The sequence below is a fragment of the Rhinolophus sinicus genome, chromosome 4 (assembly GCF_057876585.1).
Source record: "Rhinolophus sinicus isolate RSI-liver-muscle chromosome 4, RSI-T2T, whole genome shotgun sequence".
Classification (NCBI taxonomy): Eukaryota; Metazoa; Chordata; class Mammalia; order Chiroptera; family Rhinolophidae; genus Rhinolophus; species Rhinolophus sinicus.
In genome coordinates, this window is record NC_142504.1 from 118,432,183 (window position 1) to 118,459,934 (window position 27,752).

Below are 27,752 nucleotides of genomic sequence, written 5' to 3' on the forward strand. Positions count from 1 at the left end.
AAAAAGAGCTTTGCTGGTTTAGGAGACAAAATTCAAAGAACCAAATGGCAACCGATGACACCAAGCGGGGTTTGCAGGCTTCCCTCCAGGGCCTTGCAGGGTCTCTGTGGGGACGACTGGGTTCTGGGCTTCAGGGAACGTCACACGGACCACATAACTTGGTCTGGAGCTGAGGGTGGACCCTCGGACCGCCTTGGCCATGAAGCACCACACTCATTTAGTGGACCGTGTGATGGGCTCCGAAGTTGAAACTCATGTTAAAAAAGCACTCTTCCCCTGGCATGTTAGCTTGAGGTCAGGAGGCTTCAGGTCACAAATAATGTGTTTACTTTCAAAGCTCACTGGGGAGGGAGTGTGGAAACGGCACTTATTTCCTGGGCTGGGGTGACCAATGCTGAGTCACTTTGTTTGCTTTTTATTAACATAATAGTTGATGCCTTTCCTTGGAACTGTGGGTCAGTAATGAAAAGTTCTCATTGGCAAAAGTTCTCTGTTTATGACGATAAAGTAGATAAGGAAAGTGAGGAAAGAGGAAAAAGACGTGTATATAGACAGGATGTCTTCCGGGTAAAAGCCTTAGGAGGCTGATGGAGACAGGTAGGAGTGGAGTTCGGGGGGATAAGAACGTTCACAGACTGCATTTCTGCACATCAGGAAATACTTAGTCAAGTCACCTCATGTCACCTCATGTCTCAATACGGGTACCTGGTAGACCAGAGGAAGATCCTGGAACCTTGGTCATTGTTCAGAGTCTGAGTTGTTGCAAGATTTGTGCCTGAGATGCCACCAGCCCAAAGAGCACACCAGGTAGCTGCATGCGGACATAGGTTTATTGAGACTGAGTGGGGAGAGTCTCCGGCGGCGGCGGCCGGCCAGAGGGGCAGCGCTCTGCTCACAGGCAGAGAAGCAGCAAGGTTCTATAGGTACAGAGAACCTCTATGGGAGGGTCATCTGGCAGGCTTGCTCGCCTGCACACAGCGTCCCAAGGAGCTGGAGACCTTGACTGCTGGCCAGCTCATCTGCCCGTGGGCCGGGTCCCTGCATTCCTTAAGTCCAAGCTCAGAGGTAAATTCTGTAACTTTCTTGGCAATATTCTTAGGGGAATTAGCCAATGGTTCTCAAAGTGTGATTCCATATCATCTGGGAACTCATGAGAATTGACGACCCTCAAGTTCCATCCCCAGAATTGCTAAGTCCGAGCCTCTGTGGGTGCCGGGCCAGACACTCTGGCTGATTGTGACAGAACCCACAATTCGGGGTCAAGATGAGAGAGCGCCGGCCAGCCCGAGTGAAATGGGAAGCACTTGAGCTTAGATGAGCAGCTTAGCTTCCTGGAAGATAAGCTGAGTTGGCACTCAGCTAAGGAGGATGTACTTCCTGTAGAAACTGTTGTGCATTAGGACTGGGCTACTAGTTCAGCCTGACTTGTAAGCTGCCCTGTTCAGACTGTTGTGATTTTTAGTGCTGCTACAAAAAACTCGGTCCCAACTCCTGCTATGGAGTTTTCACCCACAAAACAACCTGCCATCATCCATTCCAGGGGCTATTTTTTCATGCAAGCATTAGAAATGGGAATTTCTACCATGTTTGGTTAATATTTGAGTCAGTTTTAAAAAAAAATGTGATGGATATGTGACAGGAACTTAATAGCTTCTGTTGAGAGACTTACCTCAAAATTGTGGCTCAGCTGGATTTTTTTTAGTCTCAGCATTTTTCAAATGCCTTTGCAACGTGCTGTGAGACCCCACCCCCTGTCTGTGACCGCTCTGTGTGAAACTGTGAGATACAACAGTACCTTACTGATTTTTTTTTTTTATAATTTATTTTTTAAATTTATTGGGGTGACAATTGTTAGTAAAATTACACCTTACTGATTTGTGTACAGTCCCATCGGCCGCTGAATGGCCGCTCCTCTGAGTGTGGCAGCTGCCAGCAGCCAGGGGTGTGCACCTGCACTGCGTCACGAGAGTTGAGAGCAGGTATCCAGCTTCGGTACCTGACCACCTGCCTCAGCACCATCTCATCCGACTGTGATGGTCACTGTCCAGTTACTGTTTCCCCAACTCGAAACTGAACAGGGCTGCATACGGCTCAGTGTCATCGAGGGGACTGAGTGGGCGACGAATGCTCGTAAAGCCCATTACGTGTACCTGATTCTTCCAGGAGTTCTTGGCACTCCCTGCAATCTCCATAAAATTGTAATTTATTGGTTGCGTGTCTGGTGAAGCTCTGCAATAATCTCAGAATGACAGAGTGTTAATTTTTGAAACCAGAGTATATTTAGGAAGAGCTGTATAGTAAGTATTCAAAAAAGCTTTTTTAAAGTCTTCAAAAGAAGGTTCTAAAAAGGATCTACTGTGTTTCCCGAAAAATAAGACCGGACCGTCAGCTCTAATGTGTCTTTTGGAGCCAAAATTTATATAAGACCCGAAATTTTTATTATATTATTATATTATATTATACCAGGTCTTATATTAAAATAAGACTGGGTCTTATATTAATTTTTGCTTTGAAAGATACATTAGAGCCGATGGTCCGGATAGGTGTTATTTTCAGTGATACACAGTAAAAAGAAGCTAAGACACATCTATCACCCATCAAATATGACTATAATTTGGTCATTTAAAATGACTTACTACGTGGTTGAGTTTGGGCCCATTTTTTCACCTGTAAAGTGGGGATACTACTATTTGCCTCATGGAGAATGTGTGAGGATTAAGTGAGAAAAGATGACACATGAAGGGCACTTGGTGTTACAGGCTCTCCATCCTGACCTGTAATCATTAGCAATGACAATCTCTCCATTATTTAGGACACAAATGAAAAATGGCATTAAAAGCAACCATCTTTATTCTTTGTTATATAAAACCAAGAAAACTTTACCATGTAATACAACATTGTTTCTGTCTTTGTTTTATGAAAGAAATGGCAGAAGTGTAGACCTGGGTAGAAAAACACACTCAAGCAGGTGTTCCAAGCAGCTCATGATCCTAAAATTATGAACAATAGCGCACAAATCTGAGCAAGCCTGTCTTGGTTTAAGAAAATTATTCACATTTGCTCGACAACTGAAAACATGGTAAGAAATATAACATTCCTTCTTGGTAACAGACCCAGTTATTCAATAAGACACTCATTAACCAGCAATAACTTAGTAAACGAACATTTCCTCTGTGATAGTAAATTAGCAGTAGAATTCTGCTTCTGTAATACTCGTAGTAGTAAAGAAAGCTTCCAACTGCTGTGGTGCCAAACACGATGCTGGTACAGTTTCTGGAGCTCGCAAATTTGGAAGTGTGAGCTCAAACCTCAAAGAGGGAGCATCTTTGGTTTTCCCTGTGCTAGGAACAAAACAGACAAAGAGCCTGGCATTCAAATAACAAAATAAACAGAGGCGCAGGAAACCACGACTACTCAATAAAAGCTATTTATGAACAATAAATAGTTTCTGCACAAAAGTAAAACAATTTGCTTTTCACTTAACGAATTCAGGAAACAATGAAAACATGGAAAGGCAGTTTCCCATCTGGTACCGGCCTGACACCCATGAAGTCAGGACAGTTCTGCCACTGACCAGCAGGGGGCCCCGCACCACAGAGAAGCAGCTGCATAGAAAGGCCACCTAGAAAAATAGTTTTACCTGTGTTCATAGGAAAGCTTTATTTGGTCAAAGTTTAGTTCTCAAAATATAAGTGTAACACTTTTGCCTCCACATCAGATTCAAACAAAATACATTTCATATAAAATTTAATTGGTATAAACATGAATAAACATTGAAAATTACTCAGTATGCAAATAGTACTAGAAGATCAACGAGAAGTGACAATGAACCTAATATGTTAAAAATCATCAAGTTCCATGTGCCAATATTTAAAAACAAAGGTAACAGAACCTGTCCGCCCTGATGGCTAAGGTTTCAGAGGTGGGCCTGGAAGTGTGCCGTGGGCCGACCCATCCATGCGTGGAAACATTTAAAAATTGCCCTCAAAGTCAATCCAGTCATAAAGACGCTTTTATCTCGGAGTCAATATCGGCTTTTGGTCACGAACGGTAGTGCTGAGCTTTACCTTCCGACCCAGCAGAGCTGGCTGCGGCCGTCTGCCACCACCCCTTCCAGAGAGCGCGCCTTTCCCAGCGATCTGGGTGTTCAGCCCCCACCTGGCTGTTTGCAATAGGGCTATAAAGAGTGGGAACATCTGAAGTGCGTCGTCTGTCATCCTGTCACAGGCTTGGGGGTCCCTATTCCTAAGGCCAGTCTCTACCTTCTGGGAACCCTCCCTCCTCACGGCGCCCGGCAGGCAGCAGGGTCTGTGCAAGGCCGAAGGCAGCCGGGTGCAAACGCTGGCCACCAGATGGGGCGTTTGTGCATGGTATCGGTTAAAAACGTGAACTGACTCTTCTTAAAAAGTAATTTTAAAGCTTCATTTAAAAAATGCAGTATTTTTAGAATTTCAAAGTAGTCTCTTCTGCGCTTGGTCAGATCCTTTCCTCCACTTGGCAAAGGCCCTAGGACCTGCGCCCGGCCTGGTGCGCGCGTGCGTGTCCTTTAGGCTCTGTGGGGAAATGCTACACAAGGAGTATTCTCATTTTCCATCCGAAGTGGAAACAACGAATAGGGTTGTGGAAGAAAGGCAGGGATACATAACACAACAGGAGCGTGACACGGTCGCAGTTGTCCCCGCCGCCGACCTGCCAGACCTACAGTGTGACTGCGGGGCCGTGCTCCTCCACGCCACCCGGCGGCAGGTCCAGGCTGTGGCGGGGGTGGGCGCGCAGGGAGCTGAGCAGCCGCTGGGTGCGGGCGCCGCCCTCGTGGCCCGGGCCGAGCAGTCCGGGAGCCGGGCCCGCGCCGTTGAGCCGCGCGGGGCTGGCCATCGGCGGCCTGGGGACCGGGCGCGGCTCGCCCTCGAGGACGACGTCCGCCTCGTCGTCGCTCTCCATGTCGTCGGGCAGAAGGCCGGGTGGCGCGGGGGCGGCCGGCATGCTGTGGCGACTGGCCACGCTGTCCGAGGAGCGGCCCGAGCTGCAGGACGCACGGCCGCCGCGCACCACGTTGTTCCTCTGGTTGGCCGGCTTGACCGTGACGATGAGGTTGTGGCTGTTGGCGATCATCATGTCCGTGACCTGGTCCAGCGTCTTGCCGGCCACCTCGATGCCGTTCACCTCCAGGACCTCGTCGTCCACGGCCAGCAGCCCGGTGCTCTCGGCCAGGCCGCCGGGCACCATGCGCGAGATGAAGATGCCCGGCACCTTCTCCAGCCCCTGCGGCGCCACGCGCACGCTCGTGCCGTCGCGGATGTAGAAGCCCAGCGGCTTCTGGCAGCCATGCCGGTACAGCCTCACGCGGCGGTGCGTCTCGGGCAGGATGTCCACATCGATGATGGAGGACACGGGCCGGAAGTCGCGCGGCAGGCCGATGTGCAGGTGTGCGCGCCGGCGCGGGTTCTCCTCGCGCAGCGCCAGCGCCTTCCTCCGCCGGGACAGCGATCCTGCAGCCGCGCCGCCGTGCTCCGCCTCTTCTGAAACGGGCAAGAGGGGACAGTCAGCACAGACACCACAGCAGTGAGCAAGCACGAGGCAAACAGCTGGCAGCACCTGGGACCCCGGCGGCTCCTGCGGCGGCTTACTTGACAACCTCTGCTTGGCAACGACCTCAGCAAAGGTTTGAGGTAGGCGTGCTACCGTCAAGTCGCGTGTTTCAAGGAATTATTTACAGGTCTCTCAGGCCCAGGAGTTGAATTATCAAGTCATTTCCCCACACTTCCCTGTTCTGGAAAGTATCAAACAGCATCCAGGATGATACACAAACGCTGGAGTTTGTGTCACTGTGTCACACTGAGTTGTGTCACCGTGCCCACAACGATGGTGCCACCGCTGACCGGGCCCCACAGTGTTCACCAGGCGAATTAGAGGCCCAGTTCCACTGGGATTGCCTTCCTAAAATTCACTTTCTAGAAATCTCCAAACTGATCCACAGCAACCAATGAAATGACTGAAAGGTTAAGAGGTAGGAATGAGAGACTGCAATACAGAGAATTAGCAATAGATGGAAGGTTTAAAAGTGCCTGAGTGGATTGTGGGAAGACGGTGGAGCAGGAAGCACCACGCAGGCAGCTGTGTACCTGTTCCTGCAGCGGCTTGTACACAGAATGTGGGAGCCAACATGGGCAAAAAGAGAGTCTATCCTCCAAATATTGGGGAATCTGTGCTCTGATCACTGACTACAGCTTCTGGTCACAGAGATGCAGACAAAGAGGGGGGCAGCCCTTTTCGGTGCATCTCCATGCACCTCCCCCTCTGGCTCAAGTACTTCCAGGAAAGTTAAAGGACCAGTCCCTTCTACCGCCTTCATTTGTCACTTTTTTCACCATTGGGAGCCAGATATTAAAGACTAGGACATTCAAAACCAACTTTATATAGGAGAAACTAGGAAGTAACCACACACACCCAGGGAATGGCTCAGAAAAAACCTGAGGAGATATTATGTTTACGAGATGTGACCACAAACTAGGGCGAAATGTTTAAATTTAACAAATTTATTACAGTAAAAGACACATTGCCATTAATCCCTCTCAAAATACCCCCCCCCCCTTGCTTCTGGCTACTTTCTAAAGCAGTTCTGGAAGTCCTCTTTTGTGTCTTTAGTTGTGCTGTCATGATTGCCTCGATGTCCTGAATCAATTCTAAATGTTTACCTTAAACGGTATTTCTGACTGTGGGGGAGAGCCTGAAGACACATGGTGCCAGATCCAGTGAATAAAGTGGAGGAGGTGACACCGTAACGTTTTTATTCCACAGAAATTGCTGTATCAGAAGCGATGTGTGACATGGTGCGATGTCATGATGCAGGATAAAGCAAAGACTAATGAAAGAGGACTTCCAGAACTACTTCAGAAAGTGGCAAGAACAACGAGATAAGTGTGTTCGAAGTGAGGGGGAGTATTGTGAGGGGTAATTAATGACAATGTGTTTTTTACTGTAATTTTTAAAATTTAAACTTTCACCTTGTACATTTCAGGCTGATCCTTGGCAGAGAGAGAACATACAAAAAACAGAACAAAGAAACCCCCAGCAAACCCTGGGGAAGGGGAAGAATCTGATTTCCAGAGTTATGTTATTAGATCCAAACGTCTAGTAGTCAGGAAAAATAATCACAAGACATTCAAAGAAACAGGAGAGTATGGCCCATTGAGAAACAGGAACTGTCCCTGAAACAACAGGACAAGAAAAACATGTGAACAAAATTGACATATCAATGATAGACAGAAGGGCTGGCCCGGTGGCTCAGGCGGTTGAAGCTCCATGCTCCTAACTCCGAAGGCTGCCGGTTCGATTCCCACATGAGCCAGTGGGCTCTCAACCACAAGGTCGCCAGTTCAATTCCTTGAGTCCCCCTGCAACTAAGATTGAACACGGCACCTTGAGCTGAGCTGCCGCTGAGCTCCCAGATGGCTCAGTTGGTTGGAGCGTGGGCTCTCAACCACAAAGTTGCTGGTTCGAATCCCACAAGGGATGGTGGGCTGCGCCCCCTGCAACTAGCAACGGCAACTGGACCTGGAGTAGAGCTGCGCCCTCCACAACTCCACAAATTGAAAGGACAACAACTTGACTTGGAAAAAGGTCCTGGAAATACACACTGTTCCCCAATAAATTTCTGTTCCCCTTCACCAATAAAATCTTTAAAAAAAAAAAAAAAAATAGAAAACCTAAGAGGGAACTAAATATAAATTCTGGAGCTGGAAAGTACAATAGCAAATGAAGAATTCACTAGGGAGATTCAAAGGCAGATATGAACAAGCAAAAGAAGGAATCAGTGAACTTGAAGATAGCATAATGGAAATTATGCCTGAGAAACTGAAAGAAAAAATAAATAAATAAAAGTGAATGAATAGAGCCTAAGGGACCTGTGTGACACCACTAAGCAAACTGTAAACAATAAAAATGGAGCCAGTTTAAAATGGAGCAGGAGCTGCCATCCCAGTAGAACTTCCTGGCACATCTGATGCCTCAAACTTTTGGGATGTTAAAAACAGGGCAAAGTAATCTTTGGACTGGATCTAAGCAACCTTGAGCTCAAAGAACTGTTTGCAAAGATAACAAGAAAGCAGATATTATGCTTGCCAGACTGAAAATTAAAAACATTGCTTAGAATCAGCATCACTATGTTATCCCCACCAATAGCAATGCCTTCCTTCCATGGATGTAATTGTCTCCCTTCCTGTTCTCATAAATACCCTCTGCCTTGGTCTCCTCTTCGGAACATTGCTTGGGAATCTGCCGGAGTCAGTGCTGCCCAAATAGCTGTTCTTTGATCTCAAAGGAACGCTTGTTTGATTCTTACTTTGAAAGGCCTTTTGTTTTTAGGTTAATGAAACTAAAATGTACATCACGGGAGTCCTAGAAGGAGAAGAGAAAGGGCAGAGGGGAATATTTGAAGAAATAATGCCTGTAACTTACCAGATTTGATGAAAGACGTGAATATAAACATCCAAGAAGCTCAACAAAATCCAAGTGTGATGAACTCAAAGAGACCCACACTGAGATACATTATAACCAAACTTTCAAAAGACACAGACAAAGGGAGAATCTTGAAAGCAGAGAGAGGGAAGCAATTCGTCACATACAAGGGATCCTTGGTAAGACTCTGCCCATTTCTCATCAGACACTCTGGAAGCAAGAAGGCAGTGGGCCATACAGTCAAAGTGCGAAAAGAAAAAGAGCTGTCAGCCACGAATCGTACATCCAGCAAAGCTGTCCCTCAAAAGTGAGTGAGAAATCAGGGCAGCTGGTTGGCTCAGTTCGTTAGATCATAACACCAAGGTCGCCAGTTCGATTCCAACTTGGGCCAGTGGGCTGCGCCCTCCACAACTAGGTTGAAAACGACTTGACTTGGAGCTGATGGGTCCTGGAAAAACACATTGTTCCCCAATATTCCCCCACCCCCAAAAAAAGTAAGTGAGAAATCAGACGTTCCCAGATAGACAAAAGCTGAGGAGTCTGTACCACTGGCCTGCCCTGCAAGAGATCCTCAAGTGACAGGAGAGGACTTAACTTGAAGCCGACTGGAGAAATAAAGATCTCAGTAAAGGTAAATACCTGGGTAATTACAAAAGCTGGTATTACGGTAATAGTGGTTTGGAACTGCACTTTTTATTCTCTACATGATTTAAAAGACTAACACATTTAAGGAAAAAGGCAAAAATCATTATGCTAAAAAGTGGTATTGTTGTAACTTTGGTCTGTAACTTAAAATTTTGTTTTCTACATAACTTAAAAGACTAATGTATTTACAAAAATTATTAGTGTGTATTCTGGGGCACACTGTATAATGATGTAATCTTGTGACACCAACAACTGGAAGAGGTAGAGAGGGAGCTGTAAAGGAGCAGAGTTTTTGTATGTTATTGAAGTTAAGGTGCTATAAATTGAGATTGGAACGTTACAGCTTTAGGAAGATAAATGTAATCTCCATGGCAAAGAAAATAGTGATAGAATATATACAGAAAGAAATGAGAAAGGAAGTTAAACATGTTAGTGGGGGAAAAAACAACTAAATAAAAGAAGACATGAATGCAGGAAATGAGGAGCAGAAAAGTCATAAGACAATAGAAAACAAATAGCACAGTGACAGAAGTCCCTCCTTAATCAGTAATTACTTTAAATGTAAATGGATTAAACTCTCCAATCAAAAGAGACTGGCAGAATGGATAAATAAATGATCCAACTGTACTCAGTCAACAAGAGACTCACTTGAGATCTAAAGACAAATGTTTGGAAGGGGAAAAAATGACATTCCCTGCCAAAATTAACCAAAAGAAAGCAAGGGAGGCTGTACTAATAGCAGACAAAATTAGTCTTTAAATTTAAAATAATTATACAAGGCAAAGAAGGACATTATGCGTTAAAAAAGGGTTCAATAAAGCAAGAAGATATAACAATTAAAAACATTTACACACCTAATGACAGATCATCAAAATATATGAAGCAAAACCTAACAGAACTGAAGGGAGAAACAGTTGCATAACAATAGTTGGAATTCAGTACACCACTGACAGAAATGGATATAATGACCAGACAGGAGATGAGTAAGGACACAGAGGACTCGATACAATAGACCAGCTAAATCGGAGCTCACAGAAGACTCCACCCAACGGCAGCAGTACACACTTGTGCACAAGGGATACACCTTCCAGGATAGCGTATCTGTTGGGGCACAAAGTAAGTCTCAATAGATTAAAAAAGATAGGTATCATACAAAGTATCTTCTCTGAAATGAGAAATCAGCAACATAAAGAAAAGTGGAAAATTCACAAAAATGTGGAAACTAAACAACACACTATTAAACATCCAATGCATCAAAGAAATCACAGGGATATTAGAAAATACTTAGAGATGACTGAAAACAAACATAATTTTGCAAAAAACTTATTGGAAGCAGTGAAAGCAGTAGTAAGGGGGAAATTTACGCTTGCATTAAAAACCAAGAAAGACCTCCAACTAATAACCTAACCATACAACTTTAGAAACTAGTGGACTTAGGAAAAAAAGACTCAAATTAAAATCTGAAAAGACCTATGTTAAGTACATTAGTTAAGTAATCAAAAATCTCCCCAAACAGAATAGCCATGGAACTGACGGCCTCACTGGTGAATTCTTTCAAACATTTAAAGAATACCAATCCTTCTCAAACTTTTCCCAAAATGTGAAGAGGAGGGAACACTTGAGGCAAGCATTGCCCCGACACCAAAGCCAGACAAAACACCACAAGAAAACTACAGACCAGTATTCCCTATAAATAAACACTGATGCAAGAATTCTCAACGAAATTCTAGCAAAAGGAATTCAGCAGCATATTAAATGGATTAGACACCAAGACCAAGTGGGATTTATTATAGGAACCCAGTACACGCCCTCCCCAGGGCCCACATTGGTCCTGCCCAGATGTGGTGCTGTAAACACAACCCCAGGGCCACTGGGTGGCAAGCAGGCTCCCCGCCCTGTTGTTTATTCAAGGGAACATGGTCACAGCTCAGGAAAGGACTTCAGACACAGAATTACTTCCATGTGGAGAGCAGTTGGCACTGAGGCCGGTGAGAGGCCCTCTGGGACAGGCTGTAGGCACCAGATGATGGCAGGACCCAGCCCTGCGCTTGGCGAAGACCTGGCCCTGGAGCCAGGACCCAGTGCCAGCCTTCAGCCGAATCGATCAATCAATCGATTACACCATCAACCAACAAAATCATCATCATTTATTCCAGATTGATGAAACAAGATCCAGAAGGACCTTTGAAATAAGGTGATTTAAAAAATCACCTAGGAAAGAGAAGTGAGGCCATGGGCGGGCAGCCTGAAAGCACGCCTGCCCGGCCACTGCGCCTCCCGTGTGACCGGGGGCAGTGGCTGCTCTACGGCCAGTCCACGGACATGCCCCTCGTGGTCACTCCATGGCACCTGGAAGAAGCTCCCAGCGGCCCCTGCTCCCTCCTGGTTCACATCTGCCAGCACGGGGACACTACTTACAGTGTGACCGCAAACCTGCCTACACATGATGCCTGTGGGCCAATGACTGAGAAGGACGTCTCCCCTTCATCCCACAGCTGCTTCAGGACAGGTGGCGGTTCGGCCTGCACACAGGGGCACACTGGGGCCCCCCGCATGGCTTCCCCAGGTGTATCAGGTGCTCCCACGACAGGACACGGGAGATGAGACCTCAGTCACAGCACCCACAGACGCTCGTCACTGGCACCAGTCAGGAGGCACCTTCCTGCTTAAACATCTGTTTCACAATTTGCAACGACAGGAGCTGGCTGGCACGTCAAAGAAAGTCTGAACTTTACAAATTGAGTAACTGCTGAGTTAATAGGAACATGGGGATTTAATGCTGAGAGCGTGTACCTGGAATATTTGTCGCCTGACTCCTAGCCACCATTCACTCAGCTCAGTTGTTGAGTGTACAGGCCAGGCGGGACCCGGGGCAGTCCTACTTTTGGATCATTGTGGGTTGGGATGCAGGTGAAATGTGCCTTCCAACCTCAGAAATAGTACAAGCTCACCGCTCAATTTTCCAAGCTGTTTGCACACCACGTAAACATAGCCATCTGGCCCCATCAGTTGGGATGATTTATCTGACCTTTTGGTGTTGCCTGTGTGTGAAAGCATACAAATCGTGAGTGTGCATATGTGTGAGAGCTTGCATGTGTGGGTGCCATGTGCGGGTGTGTGTGTGTGTGTGTGTGTGTGTGTGCATGAGTGTGTCAGGCAGTGTGTCTGGAGGATGCTGTTCCCAGCACTGCTGCAGAGTGAGCAACATTTGCTCAGAGAACTTCCTGCTCTAAGGGACTTTTAAAGCCTCCATGTGGCTCCAATGTATGGATCTGCCTGAATTTATTCAACGTTAAGCTTCGCAGCCGCACACCCAGTTTGCATTCAGCATCAATCTGACCACCAGCAGGGAGGTGGCTGTGCGCGTCTTGGCTCCGTGTGAACAGCTCTGGTCCCTTGAGGCCGACGCCCAGACGTGCACTCGCACGGCCAGCTGGTGAGGCACCATAGGGACTCTTGGTGTCCTTTGTAAAATGACCGCAGTCTGGACGTGCGCCTGTACCCTGCACATTCTTATAACCGGGGACAACATGAAGACGGCCATGTTGAGAAAACGGCACCCACAGCAGCTGTAATTTGCAATCCCAGGAATGGTTGTGTGTACACATCAACTGTCATAACTGAGAAGAAACAGCTCGAAGCAGAAACGACACCTTAGAGCCAGGATTTGTGCGGAAGGACAGCAAATGCCGGCAAGGCACCCTGCGGGGTGGCCAGGGTGCGGAGGGCGGGTGACATCTGGCCGAGCCACGCCCTCAGGCAGTGCTGCACCCACATGCTTGGTCCTCGCAGCCAGATGAGCAGAAACCAAGAAGCGGGTGCTCGACAGGGCCCCATGCTTTTCTGATAGAGCCAGACAGAGGAAGGCAGCAGGGGGACACGGGCTCACAGGCCCCCTGTCTTCCGTCTGGCCTGGCCTGCCATGTCCACACCCGCCTGCCACTGCCGAGCTGGGACCTGCCTTCCAGGACCAGCTGGCTGACTTTCGAGCATCACCAAGACAAGCACAGCACACTATCAGCCAAACTTCCTTCAGGGTCACAGGATGAGCTGCTTGGAGCCCCTCCCCCGGGTCACCTGGGAGAGTCACGGGGCCAAGACACAGGAAGTGGTGCAACCAATGGCTGCTGGCTTCAAAGCAAAGAATTCTAGAAATAAGAAAGGAGAGAAGGGGAGGACTGCTTGTCACTGGATGCGCACCACAGGGGACCCGCGGGTGGCTCTCAGCTAGTCCCTTCCCGTAACTGGACAAACACACACACATACAGACATCCTGGAAGAACTGATCCACAGGCTCAGAAACAAGTCAGAACAAGACTGTGCTCTGAGAGGCCCCGGAAACATTTATATTATTCAAGTCTGCCACACAAATTGAAAAACAAAATGTGCCATGTTTTACAAAGGAATCCAAAACTCCCAGCAGTCTGCTTTCTCCACCAACTTTGTCTTGAAGCCGTAAGACCTGAGTCCATACTGCTTTCCCCTCAAACCCCCACTCAACACAGTGCCCGACGCTGACTTTGGGCAGAGACGACTCCCTGGAGACACCCCCCGCCCCCCGATTCGTGGGCATCAGAGCTGTGTCCCCTGCGGCTGTAGGTCTCAGCATGAGGGTGACGCTCTGAGGAGGCGGCTGGGTTAGTTCTCTCCTAGCTTCAGAGCACAGGCTTTCGGCTGTGCTGCCCGAGTCTGGGAGGCGTGTGGCTGGGAGGCTCCCCATGGCACATGGGCCCACGCGTCTCAGGAAGTGGCTCCACATACGTGTCCTGCTTCGTGGCTGCTCTTATCAGGGCTGGTTCCAGATACAACACAGGCCAGCAAGTTCATTAGGACCTCTGGCAGCAACAGCTCCAACGACAAAGGAAACGTGTAAGACCTGGCAGCCCACCGCCCCATCCTGGGCCCTGCAGGCGCCCGGTCGCTCCGATGCATCCCGACCACTCCTGAATGAAGCGTGGGGCGGACAGGCCGGGGGCACTTAGCAGCCCTCAGCGACGGCCCAGAGCAGGACTAACCTCTCAACAGCATGGCCCTCGCGGCACCTTCTGCAGAAGCACAGTCACATGCCATGTGGCCTCTGGTTCTGGCGTGTTGCTCAGCACAGTATTTTCAAGGTCCGTGCAGCGTTTCTGGTCATGGCTGAAGTGTTCTTTCTTTTTCTCTTTTGTTTTTCTTTTTTAAGTTTATTGGAGTGACAATGGTTAGTCAAGTGACATAGGTTTCAGGTGTACATTCCGTAACCCATCATCTGCATCTCACATTGTGTGCTCACCGCCCAGAGTCAGCTTTCCTAATGGCTGAAATGTTCCGTGTGTGGATGGACCAGTTGGTTTATCCGTGAATTCCTGACGGACACTTGACTTGCTGCCACTGTTTGGTATTGTGAGGAGCGCTGCCATGGAAGTTCGTGCACAGGTTTCTGTGGATGTGTGCTCGCTTCTCCTGGGTGAGGACCTACAAGTGGAACTGCTGGGTCACGTGCTCACTCTGACTGTCTCAGGAACCGATGTTGTTCTCCACGGCGGCTGCAGTGTCACGTCCCCCCAGCAGTGTCTGTCAGTCCACCCTCTCCACATTCTCAACCTTTGTTTGTCTCTGTCTGTCACCTGCATGTTGGCCATTGGTACATCTTTTTCAAAGACATATCTATTCAGATCCTTTGCCCATTTGCCACTGTTCTGTTTTTATTGTTGATGTGAGTGTTCTTTGTATGTTCTAGACACAAGTCCTTATAAGATGCATGCATTGGAACTATTTTCTTCTGTTCTGTGTGTTGTTTTTTCAACTTCTTTACTGTCCTGTGACATCCCCAAGTTGTAAATTTTGATGAAGTCCAACTAATCTAGTTTTTCTTTTGATGCTTGTGCTTTTGGTGTTATATTGAGAAAACCATCACTTAATCCAAGGTCACATCCCTGTGAATTTCTAGGTAAAGTGGCAAACAGAAGTACCTGTGGCCCCAGTATAAAAAAACCAGAAACATAAACAACACTCTGCGCTTGGGGCCTGGTCTCAGGAGTTTGTGTCTGCAGAAGAGGCCTACCCCCAGAGCACCAGGCAACGACCGACCTTGTCTGGAATCAGCTTGATGTAAAAACACACACACTGCTCACTGTAGAAAGTCCTCACTTAAGAGATGAAGTACCTGCTACCAGTCCCCGACTTCATGTGTGTGATGCCCGGGGACGTACGCTGCTTCTGGGCTGCAGTCTGTCAAGGAGAAGACGAGGCTCCACCCAGCGCCCAGGAGCCAGCGCATGCCTGCGAGGGTGGCGGATGGGCAGACACCACCTGCCAGGGGAGAAAGCACAAACCCATCGGCATTGTTTCTGTTAAGTTTCCTCAAACAGCGGATCTCTCCTGAAAGCACCTCAAAGTCAAAATAAAATCCACTCTGAAGTACCCTTCTCGGTCCAAAGAAAGCTGTGCCCAAGTACTGGGGGGTTTCGGCCACTCCCCGAGGCTTTGCTGAGATCTGTCACAGTGCACAGTGACGAACGCAGACTCCTGGGCAGCCCCCAAAATGCTCTGAGATTCAGGGTTCTGGTTGCTGGGGAGACCCCTTCGGTGAGTGATGGGCGGCTCAATGAATCTGCTTTTCACAGCTTCTCGCTTCAGGATACGTGGAGAAGCCTGGTCCAGTCTGTGAGCCACTCCTGACATCTCCCTGGGCTCCTGAGCACGAAACGCAAAGATGCCTGCAAATGCCAGCCCGGCTGCAATTTCATCACCAGACGGGCCTCTGCATCCATTACCCACTCTGGGTGCTCAGCAGTGGCCTGGGGCCCACCTTCCAGCCCAGCATCCCCCCCGGTCCCCGGAGAAGGGCAGCTGCAGGGTCTGGCAGCCATTCCTGGACTTTCTTGGGGCCCCAAGGCCAAGTCGGCTGAGAACACAGCTCCTGGAAGTTGGGCCCAGGTGAGAGTGTCCAACCCTCTCCTCTCAGTCCTCATGGCCCTTGAGGACAGTGACACCATCCTGTGACAGGTGGGGAAACTGAGATGAGACGTGGGCAGCACAGGTAATGGGACGACCAAGGAGCTCCGAGTGCTGCACTGGGCGAGACGCAGAACGCCGGAGGGTGCGTGCTCCTGGGAAAGTGAAGCATCATGGTGAAAACCACTCATCGGAACGACATGAGATGCCTGGATCCACACGTCAGGGCAGAGCAGTAAACAGAGTGGGTCAGATGGGTTAAACAGCCAAACAGCAGCAAAACGCCCCAGTAATTCCGCCCTTCCCACATGCAGCCATTCCCATGTGTTCATCAGTTCTCCAGAGAAACAGAGTCAACAGGGACGTGTCCTGGGAACTGGTTCAGGCATCATGGCCAGGGAGATGGCCCCAAAGCCGCCGTCCGCAGCTGTAGGAACAGCAGGTCCGACGTCCGAGGCCAGAGTGGACAGCAGACCCACCCTCTTGCCACCGTTTGTCCCATGAGGGCCAGCCCCTTGGGGACATCCACCTGCTGTACTCCGTGTACTGAGTCCAGTGGTCACGTCACCTGAAACTCGCTCCCGGACACACCTAGAGGCATGTTTTACAGCTATCTGGACGCCCTTGGGCCAGTCAGGTTGACACATGAAATTACCCATCACAGCATCATAGACAGGTAATGTACACAATAGCAGTGTAATAGAGGTTTTGTCGCAGAATTGGGATATGACTAGTTAGCTCCAGCGGCTGTGACAACAGCTCAGACTGGGTGCGTTAACTGGCAGGCAGGCGCGTCTCACAGCCCTGGGGGCGGGAGGCCATGTGCAGGGTTCCCGGTCTGCGATGCTTCTTCCTGGCTACAGACCTGGCTGCAGACGCAGCCTCTCGCTGTGTCCTCAAGGCAGACAGCAAGTCACACGGGCTTTTCCTCCTCTTGCAAGGACACAGCCCTTCATGACCTCATCTGAGCGTAACTGCCCCTAACAGCCTCGCACTGGGGTCAGTGCTTCAGGGCAGACGGTGGGACAATTCAGTCCCCAGCACTGTGCAGTCACAGCCATCCCCATCTCTGCACTGTGAGCACTTTCCGTGTCAGGACGGCCCTGTCTGCCACAGCCATCGTGTGCCCGTGCTTCTGGCTGGGCTCTTCCTGGAAGGGGGCTGCTGGGCCCAGGTCAGCATAGAGGACGAGACATTCTCAAACCTGTTTCTGGGCAGAATTCTCCAAATGCAGTAACTCCAACTGCCCACCAGCCCCAGCAACGTGAGGTGATGTTCTGGCCGGAGGACAGTAAATCCCGAGAGGCTTCCTGGAGGTGGCACTTTGGGACGAGGACAGGTTTGGTTTATGCCCAGAAGGTGGAGGAGGGCAGAAGAGCTACAAGTCATGACGAAGAGAGAGAGGCGGGAGGAGGACAAAGGGGATAAGGGGTGGGGGCTAAAGGACACTTCTCGAAACTGTCGGAATTCCCATTTTACCTGGAAAGTTTTAGTAACAGAAGTATGTGAAAGAGGACGGAATAGCGGCTAAAGAGACAGGTGAAAACAGAAATGCGAGCAGACACCTGGCCAGTCTTAGAGCATGTGCATAGCACATATGCACTTTTTAACCGCGGTTCTCTAATGTCCCCACCTGGAAAAGTTACACACACAGAGAACAGACGATGGATGTGCCCATATGTTAAGTTTGAACCTAGAACATAATTTGTTTTCAGAACCAGTTACCCTACTTATAATATGTATTTCCTATTCCCTTCAGAACTGAAAACAAAATGCCCAGTGCCCCCCAAACAACAAAACCGGCCACTGCTGTGGCATCTTAGCCCCTCTGTAGTCTCTGATGTTGAGGGGACCGGAGGAGAATGGGAGAGAAGCCCACGTCAGCCTTGGGCCTCTGCTGTGGTCCTTCCAGAAGCAGACCCACTGGCTGTGGGATCCAGACCCCAGGACTGTCCCCCGCGGCGGAAGGCACTCAGGAGGCTGGGCCGCAGGCAAAATATGTAGTCATGTAAGTAGCCCCTTCAACAAGCCATGAAAACAGGAAACATGCACGAGAAAAACCTCAGTCTGATGAAACAGCACGTCTTGCCATAAGATGGGAAGCAGTGACTTTCTTCTGTGTACAGTTTTACCTGGTATTGCTGTGACTTGCTCCTAAAAACCACACCAGCACACACGACTACAGGACGGAGTGAACGTAGCACTGGGTCAGCTCAGTGACAGGGCAGATGGCATAAGTGTGCGATACTGGGCAACAGCTTTGTGAACCGTCACCATTGGGGGAAACTGGGCACAGGACACGGGGATCTGTGTATGATGTGTGACCACTGCAATCATCGCGAAAAACAACCTCAATCAAATCGCCACCCCGGCTCAGGGGGCTGTCAGGTGCCTGCCCACTGGGGAGGCAGCCAGTAAGTTCTACTCTGGCTGGGACATTGGGCAGACTCCATGGTGAGTCTGAGCGCACTGCGGTGCCCCCACCCAGTCCGTCCTCCCGGCTGCACCCACGGCAGGACGCTCCCCCAGACCTTCTGTTCCCTGGGACGCACAGACGAGCACAGGTGCTGAGAGCCCAGGGAGCTTCCATGAGCACTGTAGCTCACCCCGCACCCCACACCACACAGGCTCCGGCTAGGGCCTAGCTCACCCGGGGACAGTGATACTCGAGGGGGCCGACAGGATAGGGCACTCGATTGGAAGAAGCGTCATTTTCAGCACAACCCTCTTATCACGTCCCTTTTGGGAAACCTGAGTCTTTATCTCCATAATACACACAGCAGAAAACAAAATTCAACAACTGTGGGTGGATGGCGAGCCAGCCTCGGCGAGGGGTTCGTGGAAGTGTGCTAGGGGCTGGTTGTTCTGTGCCGCTCAAAACGGATGTGGGTCTAGGACAAAAGCTGAGGGCTACCGTCTTGGGCGTTGGGGCCTCTACCATGATTTCCTTGAATGTCAGTCCCTAAGCTCTGTCCCTCCCACATACGAGATCAGGGTGAATGCAAAACAGCCTTATTGTTTCATGCTGTTTGTGCCTCTTCCTGGAAGGAATGAGGGAAAGTCAACCTGGGCAGACAGTTAATGGGTAACATGCCGAGTCAAGGGAAATGGAGAGCCAACCATCTAATTTCCTACATTTTTGCAGAAGCCACAAAGGGGGTGCCGATTACACAGCACCAATCAGAACCCATGGTTCCCACCTCAAGACCACGAGGGAGGACTTCTTGCCAACAGCCCGGCCTTGTGCCCATGGCCAGGCCCAGGAGGCGTGGCCCACGTGCCTTAAAAGGGAAGGGCCTGGGGGCGGGGGGATGCCTGCAGTCATATATTTCTAACCAGAGGGAACATTTTCACTCGGTAATCCTGGGAGCTGAAATCACTCAGGAGTGTTTCAGTGAAGCAGCCTCAGGCACAGAGCCACAGCCAGGCAAAGCGAAATCATGCTGGGGTGCTGGCCACCTCTGCCCACGCTGCCTGGCCCTGGGATATATTCCTTTCCTTACAGGACTGTGTGCCAGTACAGCTGGCGGCCCAGAGCGGGCTCTGTGAGGTCCTGGTACAACCCTGAGAGCAGGAGGGACCCTGCACCATGGTCCGTGCCCTGCTGCCCTGGCACTGCCACCCTCACACACACCCCCCCACACCCTGGCAGACTTATCCAGTCAGACTCAGTGTCCTTATTTTTCACAAACTTCTTGTGATGTTAACTGCAGCAGAGCTGGGAACCACCCAATGGCTTCGGCCTGCAGCTGCCCCGGAAATTTCCAGAAAAGCCATCTCATTTTTAAGCTTAATTGTCTATCACACCAACGACAGGGGTGCTGAGGGTGACGGGAACTCTCGAACCTGGTAAGGAGGAGGTCTGGCCCAGCTATTGAGCTGTTAGCACTACACTGCACACTTAACATGCACCAAACCCCCTACGCCCCCCCCCCCCCAGGGCCGCCTTTCCTGGGAAGGCAAGCCCTGGGACGAGCCATGACTGACCCCAAGGTTCCCGACCCCCAGGGGACACATGATGATGGTGGAGACATTTGCGGTTGTCATAACTTGATGTGCTATTGGCATCACGTGGGTGGGACCACGGGTGCAGAGAAACACCCCACAATGCTCAGGACGCCCCAGGGCAAAGAGTTATCCACCTAAACTGGCAGTGGGGCCGTGAGTGAGAGCACCGCCCTCGCATTGCGTTTGTAGCAGACAGAAGCCACGCAGGGTGGGGGTCCAGAAGCCGGCAGGATGCTAATGAGCACTGTGCATTGACACAGGGTCACACCAGAGCGCTGGGGGGTGCAGTTGCGACCTCTGAGCCCGCACTCACAGCCGACCCCTGGTTCTGGTTGGGGACACAGAGCTCCTACACGGATGACTGGAGAAGTGACCCTTCTATCTCAGCATTCCCCTCGTGGCTTCAGACCCTGCCCACCCAGAGCCCTGCGCAGCCTGGTCCACAGGCACGTGACGTGTGGCCTGGCATTCTCCACATGCTCCGCGGGGGCTGCTGGCAGCCTGCGGGGGCCCTCCTTCCCTGCACAGAACGAAGCAAAGTTGCCCTGTGCGTGGCTTCAGGGTCTCACAGAGCTGGCCTGGCTCACGTTCCCGTGCAAGACCTGCAGCCACAGCACCTACGGCCAGAAGCCCCCATGAGGCTTGGAGCGCACATGCACCACACCTGACACCGCCTCCGCCCCGGGTCAGGAGGGAAACTGAGGCTGGAGTTCGGCGTCACCTAGGCACTCAAGGCCCTGCTGCATCCACAACGTGACGTCACCTTTGACCCTGAACTGCTGTGTCCCTCTCCTGAAACACCCGGACCACCTGGTCAGCCTCTGTTTAGGGGCTAAGAAGAACGGCAGCCCCTGCCACCCCCTTTTCGTCTCTCCTCCTCAGGACACGCAGACACTCAGTAGGCGAGGTGTGAGCTGCAGGAACGGCTGGCGGCCAATTCTGCACTGTGGGGTTGCACTGAAAACCAGTGGCGTCCACTGATAAACATGTCCCTGTCTTTGCTAATGGCTGAGGAATCAATCCCCAGGTGTTGGCACCTCAACTTTGAATTTATTTCCAATAACATCTGGAAATACACACTAAAAATTAATTTATCTTTTAAGGTAACATTTTTGGCCAAAGCGTTCTGAGAGAAGCATAAACTGCATTCGGATAGCTTTCACAGGAAAATAAAGGTGCTAATCCAACACTTTTTTCAATGACCCGATATTATATGGGAGGTGACACACAGCTGTAGTCCATTCTGCATGAGCCATCGTCGGACACGCACCCTCACAGAGCTGACCAAGCATTGATTAATTCCTTCAACTATCACAACTGCTATTTGGGGAGGACAAACGTCCATGGAGACCTTTTCACCCAAAGTCACACTTTTAGACTTTAGCTTTGGGTGCAAGGCGAGACACTTAGCTGAATGTGACATGTGCCAAAAAGCTGAGGAACCTTGTCCTCCCTCCATTGTTCCCTCTGCCTTGGTGGCCCAGCCTCCCAGAGGGGCCTGCGGGATGGGCAGACTGTGCCAGCATGGGTGCCTGGGAGACCCCCCTCAGAGACGGGAGGACCACACTCAAGACCGAGGCTGCTCGTAAGACCGCAGCCTGCCCTTACGAGCTCTCTATCTGAAGGAGGCATCTGAAGGGAAACTGAGGAAGAAGGGAGAGTTAGCCGTGTGAGAGACAGGCCATGAATGGGGGGGGTGTGCATATAACAGCCAGCAGGACGGAAAAGTATGCTAGTGTCCCCAATGGTGATTCTAAATAACCAAACTGAAACAACCAAAAGACAAAAACAGCCAGCATCATTTTCCTTCCCTTATTTTACAGTCAGAAAACTCCAGTGGCCCTGAGGGAGCAAGCTGGTCACCCAGTCACAGCAGGGTGGGACCAGTGAGCCCCACTCACAGCTGAGCCAGCTCTCATACACAAACCCCGGCATCAGGCAAGTCTGGGTAGGAGTCTGTTTCGTCTTTTGCCTCCGTGTCTGTGCTATGAATAACAAGCCCTTCCCGAGAAGCTGGGAGAAACCCGTCATTTGTTTCTGCAGACATTCCTTCCCCAGATCATGGAGATACGGACTTAGCAAATCCAGTCATAATGAGCTTTCTATATCCAAGCCAGCCTTAGTGACGTTTCATGCAACTTAATAAAAAGAAATGGAAAATACAACAAATCCTCTAAATGAAGCTGTGCTCTAAAGTTGAAATCCCCCAAGTCAGGAAATCAACTCTGAGTCCCACTGTGGGCTGAGAGCACATGGCACACAGGGAAACTGCATGTACAGACACAAACAGAAATTCTAATTCCAATGACACGTGTACAGTGAATGTTGAAGTGGCGAAAAGTGCTTTAACTCCTGTTTTTATGGACTTTCTTGGTACAACTACGTTACTGGTCAGGTGGCTCTCTTCTTTTGGTCCTTTTAATCAAGGCCCGAACAAGATGGAACTAAGAGCGCACTCCAGATGTATTTGCCCCTCACATAAGAAGAAAACAAAAGGTCTTCAAACTGATATGGGGCCTTCACGAAACACCCACAGCAAACCCCGTGCTCACTGAGGAAAGACTGGGTGCCTTTTCCCGAAGATCAGGCCGAGGACGCCCGATCTTCCCTTGATACTGCACTGGAGGTTCCAGCCATGGCAACTGGGCAAGAAAAAGAAAGACAGGCATCCAGGTGGAAAAGAAAGATGTGAAACAACGTCCCAGATGGAACTGCTGGGTCCCATGGCAGCTCTGTGTGTACGGTTTTGAGGAACTGCCAGACTGAACTGTGCCTACAGCTCCACTGCAGCGTCACCTCTATTGACAAACGGCGGAAACAACCACAGTGTCCATCAGCTGAGGACACACAGAATGCGGTGGAGCCACACAAGGGAACATCATTCGGCCACAAAAGGGAACAAAGCACTGACACTCCAGACCGCGTGGACAAACCCTGAAAACGTTATGCTGAGTGAGGGGAGCCAGGGGCCAGAGACCACACACGGTAAGACTCCACTTATGTGAAGCGACCAGAACAACCAAATCCATAGGGACAGAAAGACCAGTGGTTGCTGGGGGCTGGGGAGACTATGTAATGGGCTCAGGGTTTCTTTCTGGGGTGGTGAAAATGCTCTAAAACTGATTGAGGTTGTTCAACTCTGAACACCTTGAAAACCAACCAACTGCACACTAAGTGGGTGAATTATATGATATATGAATGACATCTCAATGAAATTTTCATTAAAATAAATAAAATGGTGCCTTCCAGCTTTGGGAGGAGCAAAAACAGCACTTCCCACACACCTGATGGCACAGAGCTTTCTAGTTGCTGCGAGCGCAGAATGTCTTTTAAGAGCGAGATTTGTGAGTCTAACCTTTCCCCCACTTTTCACCACTCTTCTTCCCCCCCCCCCCGATCAGGCCAACACCAAAATCAATGAGTGAAAGCCTGAAAGGTCTGGCCTGTACCGCACTATCCAGCACACGCCTAGCTTCATCCCAGGCAAGTTCATGGTCTCCTTTTCCGAACAGGCTCACCATGGGCACGTGTGTCCCGGATGAGGGCCCCGTGCGGGCAGGGACAGCGGTGGTCCCCCCGGGCGCCCGAGACCACTACCCGTGGTGTCCTGGCTGACTGCAGACCACTGAGGCACCATGAATCACAACCGAAGTCATCTGTGATGTGTCTATTTCTGTTGGAGGCTCTTTTCCTGACTATTTTGAATTGCTTTCATTTCTGTTACAAATGTGGAGCTTTTGGTTGTTGAAGACTCCTGTGCTGGCTTCTGTGAGGTCTCTTGGGTGGTCATGGTGAGGATGACGCAGGCTCCACAGAGGAAGGAGCAGCAATTCGAGGGGTGATCCCAAACGCCTGCCCTCATTTTCAGTCCGCAGAAAGGGAGGCGAGTGGCGGGCGAGCCTGCAAATTGTCGTAGCTTCAGTGACCATTCAAACATGGGACCTCACTTCCCGGAAGAAGCTCAGGGTTCTCTGCCAACGTTACTTCATTAACTCAGAGCCTTTATGTGGTGAGAACCGGCATGTTATCTCATCTTCGTTCTGTAGATGTCAGAGGTTACGGTGACACAGCAGCAGCTGACGCAAGTGAGGACGATGACTGCAAATGAGACGAGGGCTCTGTTCCCTCTGAATTCACCGTTAGTGAAGTTCTGTCACCTCGCGGAGCCCGAGGGCCTGTGCCCGCTCCTTGCGCCCACTGACAGCATTGCCCACTCATCCTGGGTGCTACCGAGACCCTCCGAGAAAACAGGAGCGGCAGAGGCAGAGCCGAAACCCAGTCAGACAGCAGTTTCCCTGCAGCGCAGCCGAAGAGGCACAGCCAAGCCTGCGACCTCCTTGCACAAGGGTCGGAGGGCGCGGTCAAGCTCAGAGTGCTGTGTGAGAACAGAAGGCGTCTAGACAGGTCTTGTCCTCCCGCTCTGCTTTGGACTCAAGGAAACGCTTCTGTTTGGTGTATTGTTAGAAAATCCTATCTACGAGGGACCACAAGGTCCCACAATCACCTTGCTTGGGCCTACGTGTTGTCCAGTAACTGACCTCGACTGACAGCCTAGTAAGTGCTGACCGGCTTCGCCAAGCGCAGGAATCTCCTTGACCGTACAGGTGACATAGTCACAGAGTCGCCACTTAGAAATCTATGCGGGACGGCCAGTTGTAGCCTCGGAAGGTGATTTAAGTTTTCCTGCATCAGGAAGAAGTGATTTTAAGCCTGATTTTAATAAAAGTGTATTAACTTTCACTGTGTTTCCTATCTAGATAAATCTGAAGCCAAAGTCACAGCAGCCCGAGGTGAACTTATTCCAGGCACAAAACCAAAGCCCCGAGGGCACAATGGGACACGCACACACACACATATGCCCGTGCACACACGCCACTGCCCCTTAATCTCAAATCAAACGTTAACAAGCATTTCATCTGTAGCTTCTACTCCTTCCCCTCTTAAAACACACACAATTTTACCCTCAATCCCTGAAATCTACTTCATGACCAATGTCTTTTCACCTTCTCTGGTCTTCAGAATCATCTTAAGAGATCAAGGAAGGATCCCACAAGAGTTACCGTTAAGGGCCAGGCTTCCTCACGGCGGGCGGCCTGGCTCACACTGTGCACAGCGCACTCCTTCCTGGTGACAACCCGTGACACCCAGTGCGCAGCACTGGGCTTAACTGCTCTTCGCTTCTGCTCCAGAGTGGAAGGAACTGGGTCCCACCACCAGCAGTACACAAGACAGGACAGGTGACGACGACGCCTCTGTGCGCCTGACAACCAGCCTCTGTGAGGGGCGTTGGGGGCTCTCAGGGCAGGCGCTGGGCAGTGGACCCCAGCCCTCCCTGCTTCTGCTGAAAGACCAGACAGCGTCTTCCTATCCCCACAGCCCATGTGGCTGGTGAGCTGAGGAGCCAGCTCCCTTTGATGCCTGTCTCGCCCAAGGACCACAGCCGAGGAGACAGAGGGCTGCTGGTTCAAAGGGAACTAGATGGAACGAAACTCACGTTCCGGGAGCTGACGTCAGACAAGAAGCTTACGTAACAACACTCAGAGCCAGAAGTGAAGCCTTGCCCTCACTCAGCGTCTCTCGTGTCACAGGGTGGCTGCGTCTCCCGATCTGCGCTGGGTCAGGTCGCCACCGTTCTACCCTAAGTCACCAACTCAGACTCAGTAATCTGGGAAGTGGGGTGAGCTCCCGTAGGTGTTCTTGTGGTCCAAGTCCTTGCTGGTGAGCCCACGTGGGCGGCTGGCAGACACAGTGGTGTCTGTCCCAAATGCGAACCCAGGTCCTGCCACCTAGACCCAAGGGCACACAGGCCAGCAAGTTCAGGGGCTCAGCAGCTCCTTCTGTCACCCTCCCCACCTGGGTCAGCAAGCCACATGGCTCTGGTCTGCGGTCCCATTGCCATGGCACGACATTCCCAAAGGCCACCACTCTCATCTCACCAGCCCATCAAGCTGCTGGTGGTTAAGGACGCTTCAGTCCCCTGCTGACCAGTCACCCTGGAAGTCTGCCAAGAGGTCTCTCCATGTCCCACTGTCTCACACGTAAATCTTCTTTATGATGCAGGAGAGAGGAGATGGGGAAAAGAAAGGTAATGTGACCCCCCCCCCCAATTTGCCACGAAAATGCACGATAGATGTCACATGGCCTCTCAGGGCCTTCCAGGACGGCCACATCATTCCGTCTGGGATCGCTGAGGGGGGACAGAATGGATGACAGGCATTTGTAAAAGGCAGCTTGTCCCACATGAATTCAGACCTGGAGGGTCGTCGGAGAGTCAGGGCAGTGTGTGACCTCCGCAGCTATGTGTCCCCTGGTCACGGTGGGCCTCATAGAAGCGACTTCCGTAAACGAGCAGAGGCTGTGGGAAGAATAGCCTCCACAGGCTGTCTCCTCAGAGACTCTACTTAAAGCCTCATGAGGCCACCGTCACCTCAGGAGGAATGGGGCTGTCCACGTGTTCACCCTCCAGCCCTGACTCCACAGCCTGGGCTGTATGTACAGGATGCAACGGTGGTAACCAGAGAGGACAACTGTAATCCAAACAGCCGAAAATAACTGTTGGCAGAAAAGCCCATACTTAGAGCAGACCCTCTAGCCACTCTCTCGGCTGACATTACCAGCCTGCGTAGCCAGCACAGCAAACCAACCATCTTTTTTCCTTTCAAAGGAAATCGCAGGACCCCACAAAGAGGCCCGAGGGAGTGCCAGCCAGCGCCTCCTCCCTCCCCAGTGTAACCAGGGCTCCGCCTCGGCTGGGCTTCTTCAGTACCACCAGCTCCTAGCGCCCGTCAGCTGAGCCCAGTACAGAAACAGGGGCAGGTCTTTCCCAAGGAGAGGCCGCTGGCCGATGGGCCGATGTGTCTGCTCCTCTCAGCACACGGGGAATCCCAGCAGCCCCAGCTACCTTCCATCCTGGGCTGGCAGCTCCCGAGTACAAATGCCATGGGAAGGTCCTCACCCCACTCGGCGCCCACTGTGTGTCCCCTGCCTCTGCTCCCACATGGCAGGCCTGGAGACCCCTCAGTCACAGGCTCTTCTCCCACCTCCTTCCAGAGAAGGAACAAAGCACCAAGAACTCCTCTAGTGTTCGTGATTGGACGAGGCTGAAGCCAGGGGAAGCACGGCTTCCAGAGGACATTCAGAACAGCTGGACCGAGATGCCACGTGGAGCACGACTGACCCACCACCAGTCCACTCGCTGATGTGCACAATCCTGCAGCTTTCAGTGCATTCACAGCTAAGCAACCATCACCACTGCCAGATTCGGGAATTCTCATTCGGGACCCCAAAAAGAAACCCTGGGTGACACTGTGCTGCACAGAAGAGACATTGCAGACAGTGCGCCCTGCTCAGGCATGCGCTCCCGAAAGGCAAACAGCGTGGAAACACACTCCTTTGCGGGGGTCTCTGAGACAGACCCCCCCACTGCGGTCGCAGGGTGGATGGGCAGGGGCCGTGTGGGGCCAATCTGTGTGGGAACCCACAGAGGCCCCGACCCACCGTCCAGCCCCCCTGCAGCCCAGCACCTGAGTGAGCCAAGGCCAGGGGACAGCAGGTCTAACACTGCTGAGAGCTGGCTCTGGGGCTGCGTGGCTGGCAGTGAGGATGCACACAGGGTATGCCGTGGGACCCACCGGCACAGGGCCCACCAGCACCAAGACGAGCGAGTAGGCGGGAAGATAAAGTGACACCACCAGCCCACACCTGGG

General features: G+C 51.0%; 1 protein-coding gene across 2 annotated transcripts in view; it reads right to left on the minus strand.

Moving 5' to 3' along the window:
• Positions 1 to 2,827: 2,827 nt before the first annotated feature.
• The window catches only part of PARD6G (par-6 family cell polarity regulator gamma), a 54,883-nt gene continuing 29,958 nt past the window's right edge, over positions 2,828 to 27,752 (minus strand). For both annotated transcript variants that reach the window (XM_019716016.3, XM_074339780.2), the window contains one exon: positions 2,828 to 5,519. In XM_019716016.3, coding sequence (XP_019571575.1) covers positions 4,699 to 5,519 — 821 coding nt within the window. In that variant the 3' untranslated portion in view covers positions 2,828 to 4,698. The remainder of the gene's footprint in view (positions 5,520 to 27,752) is intronic.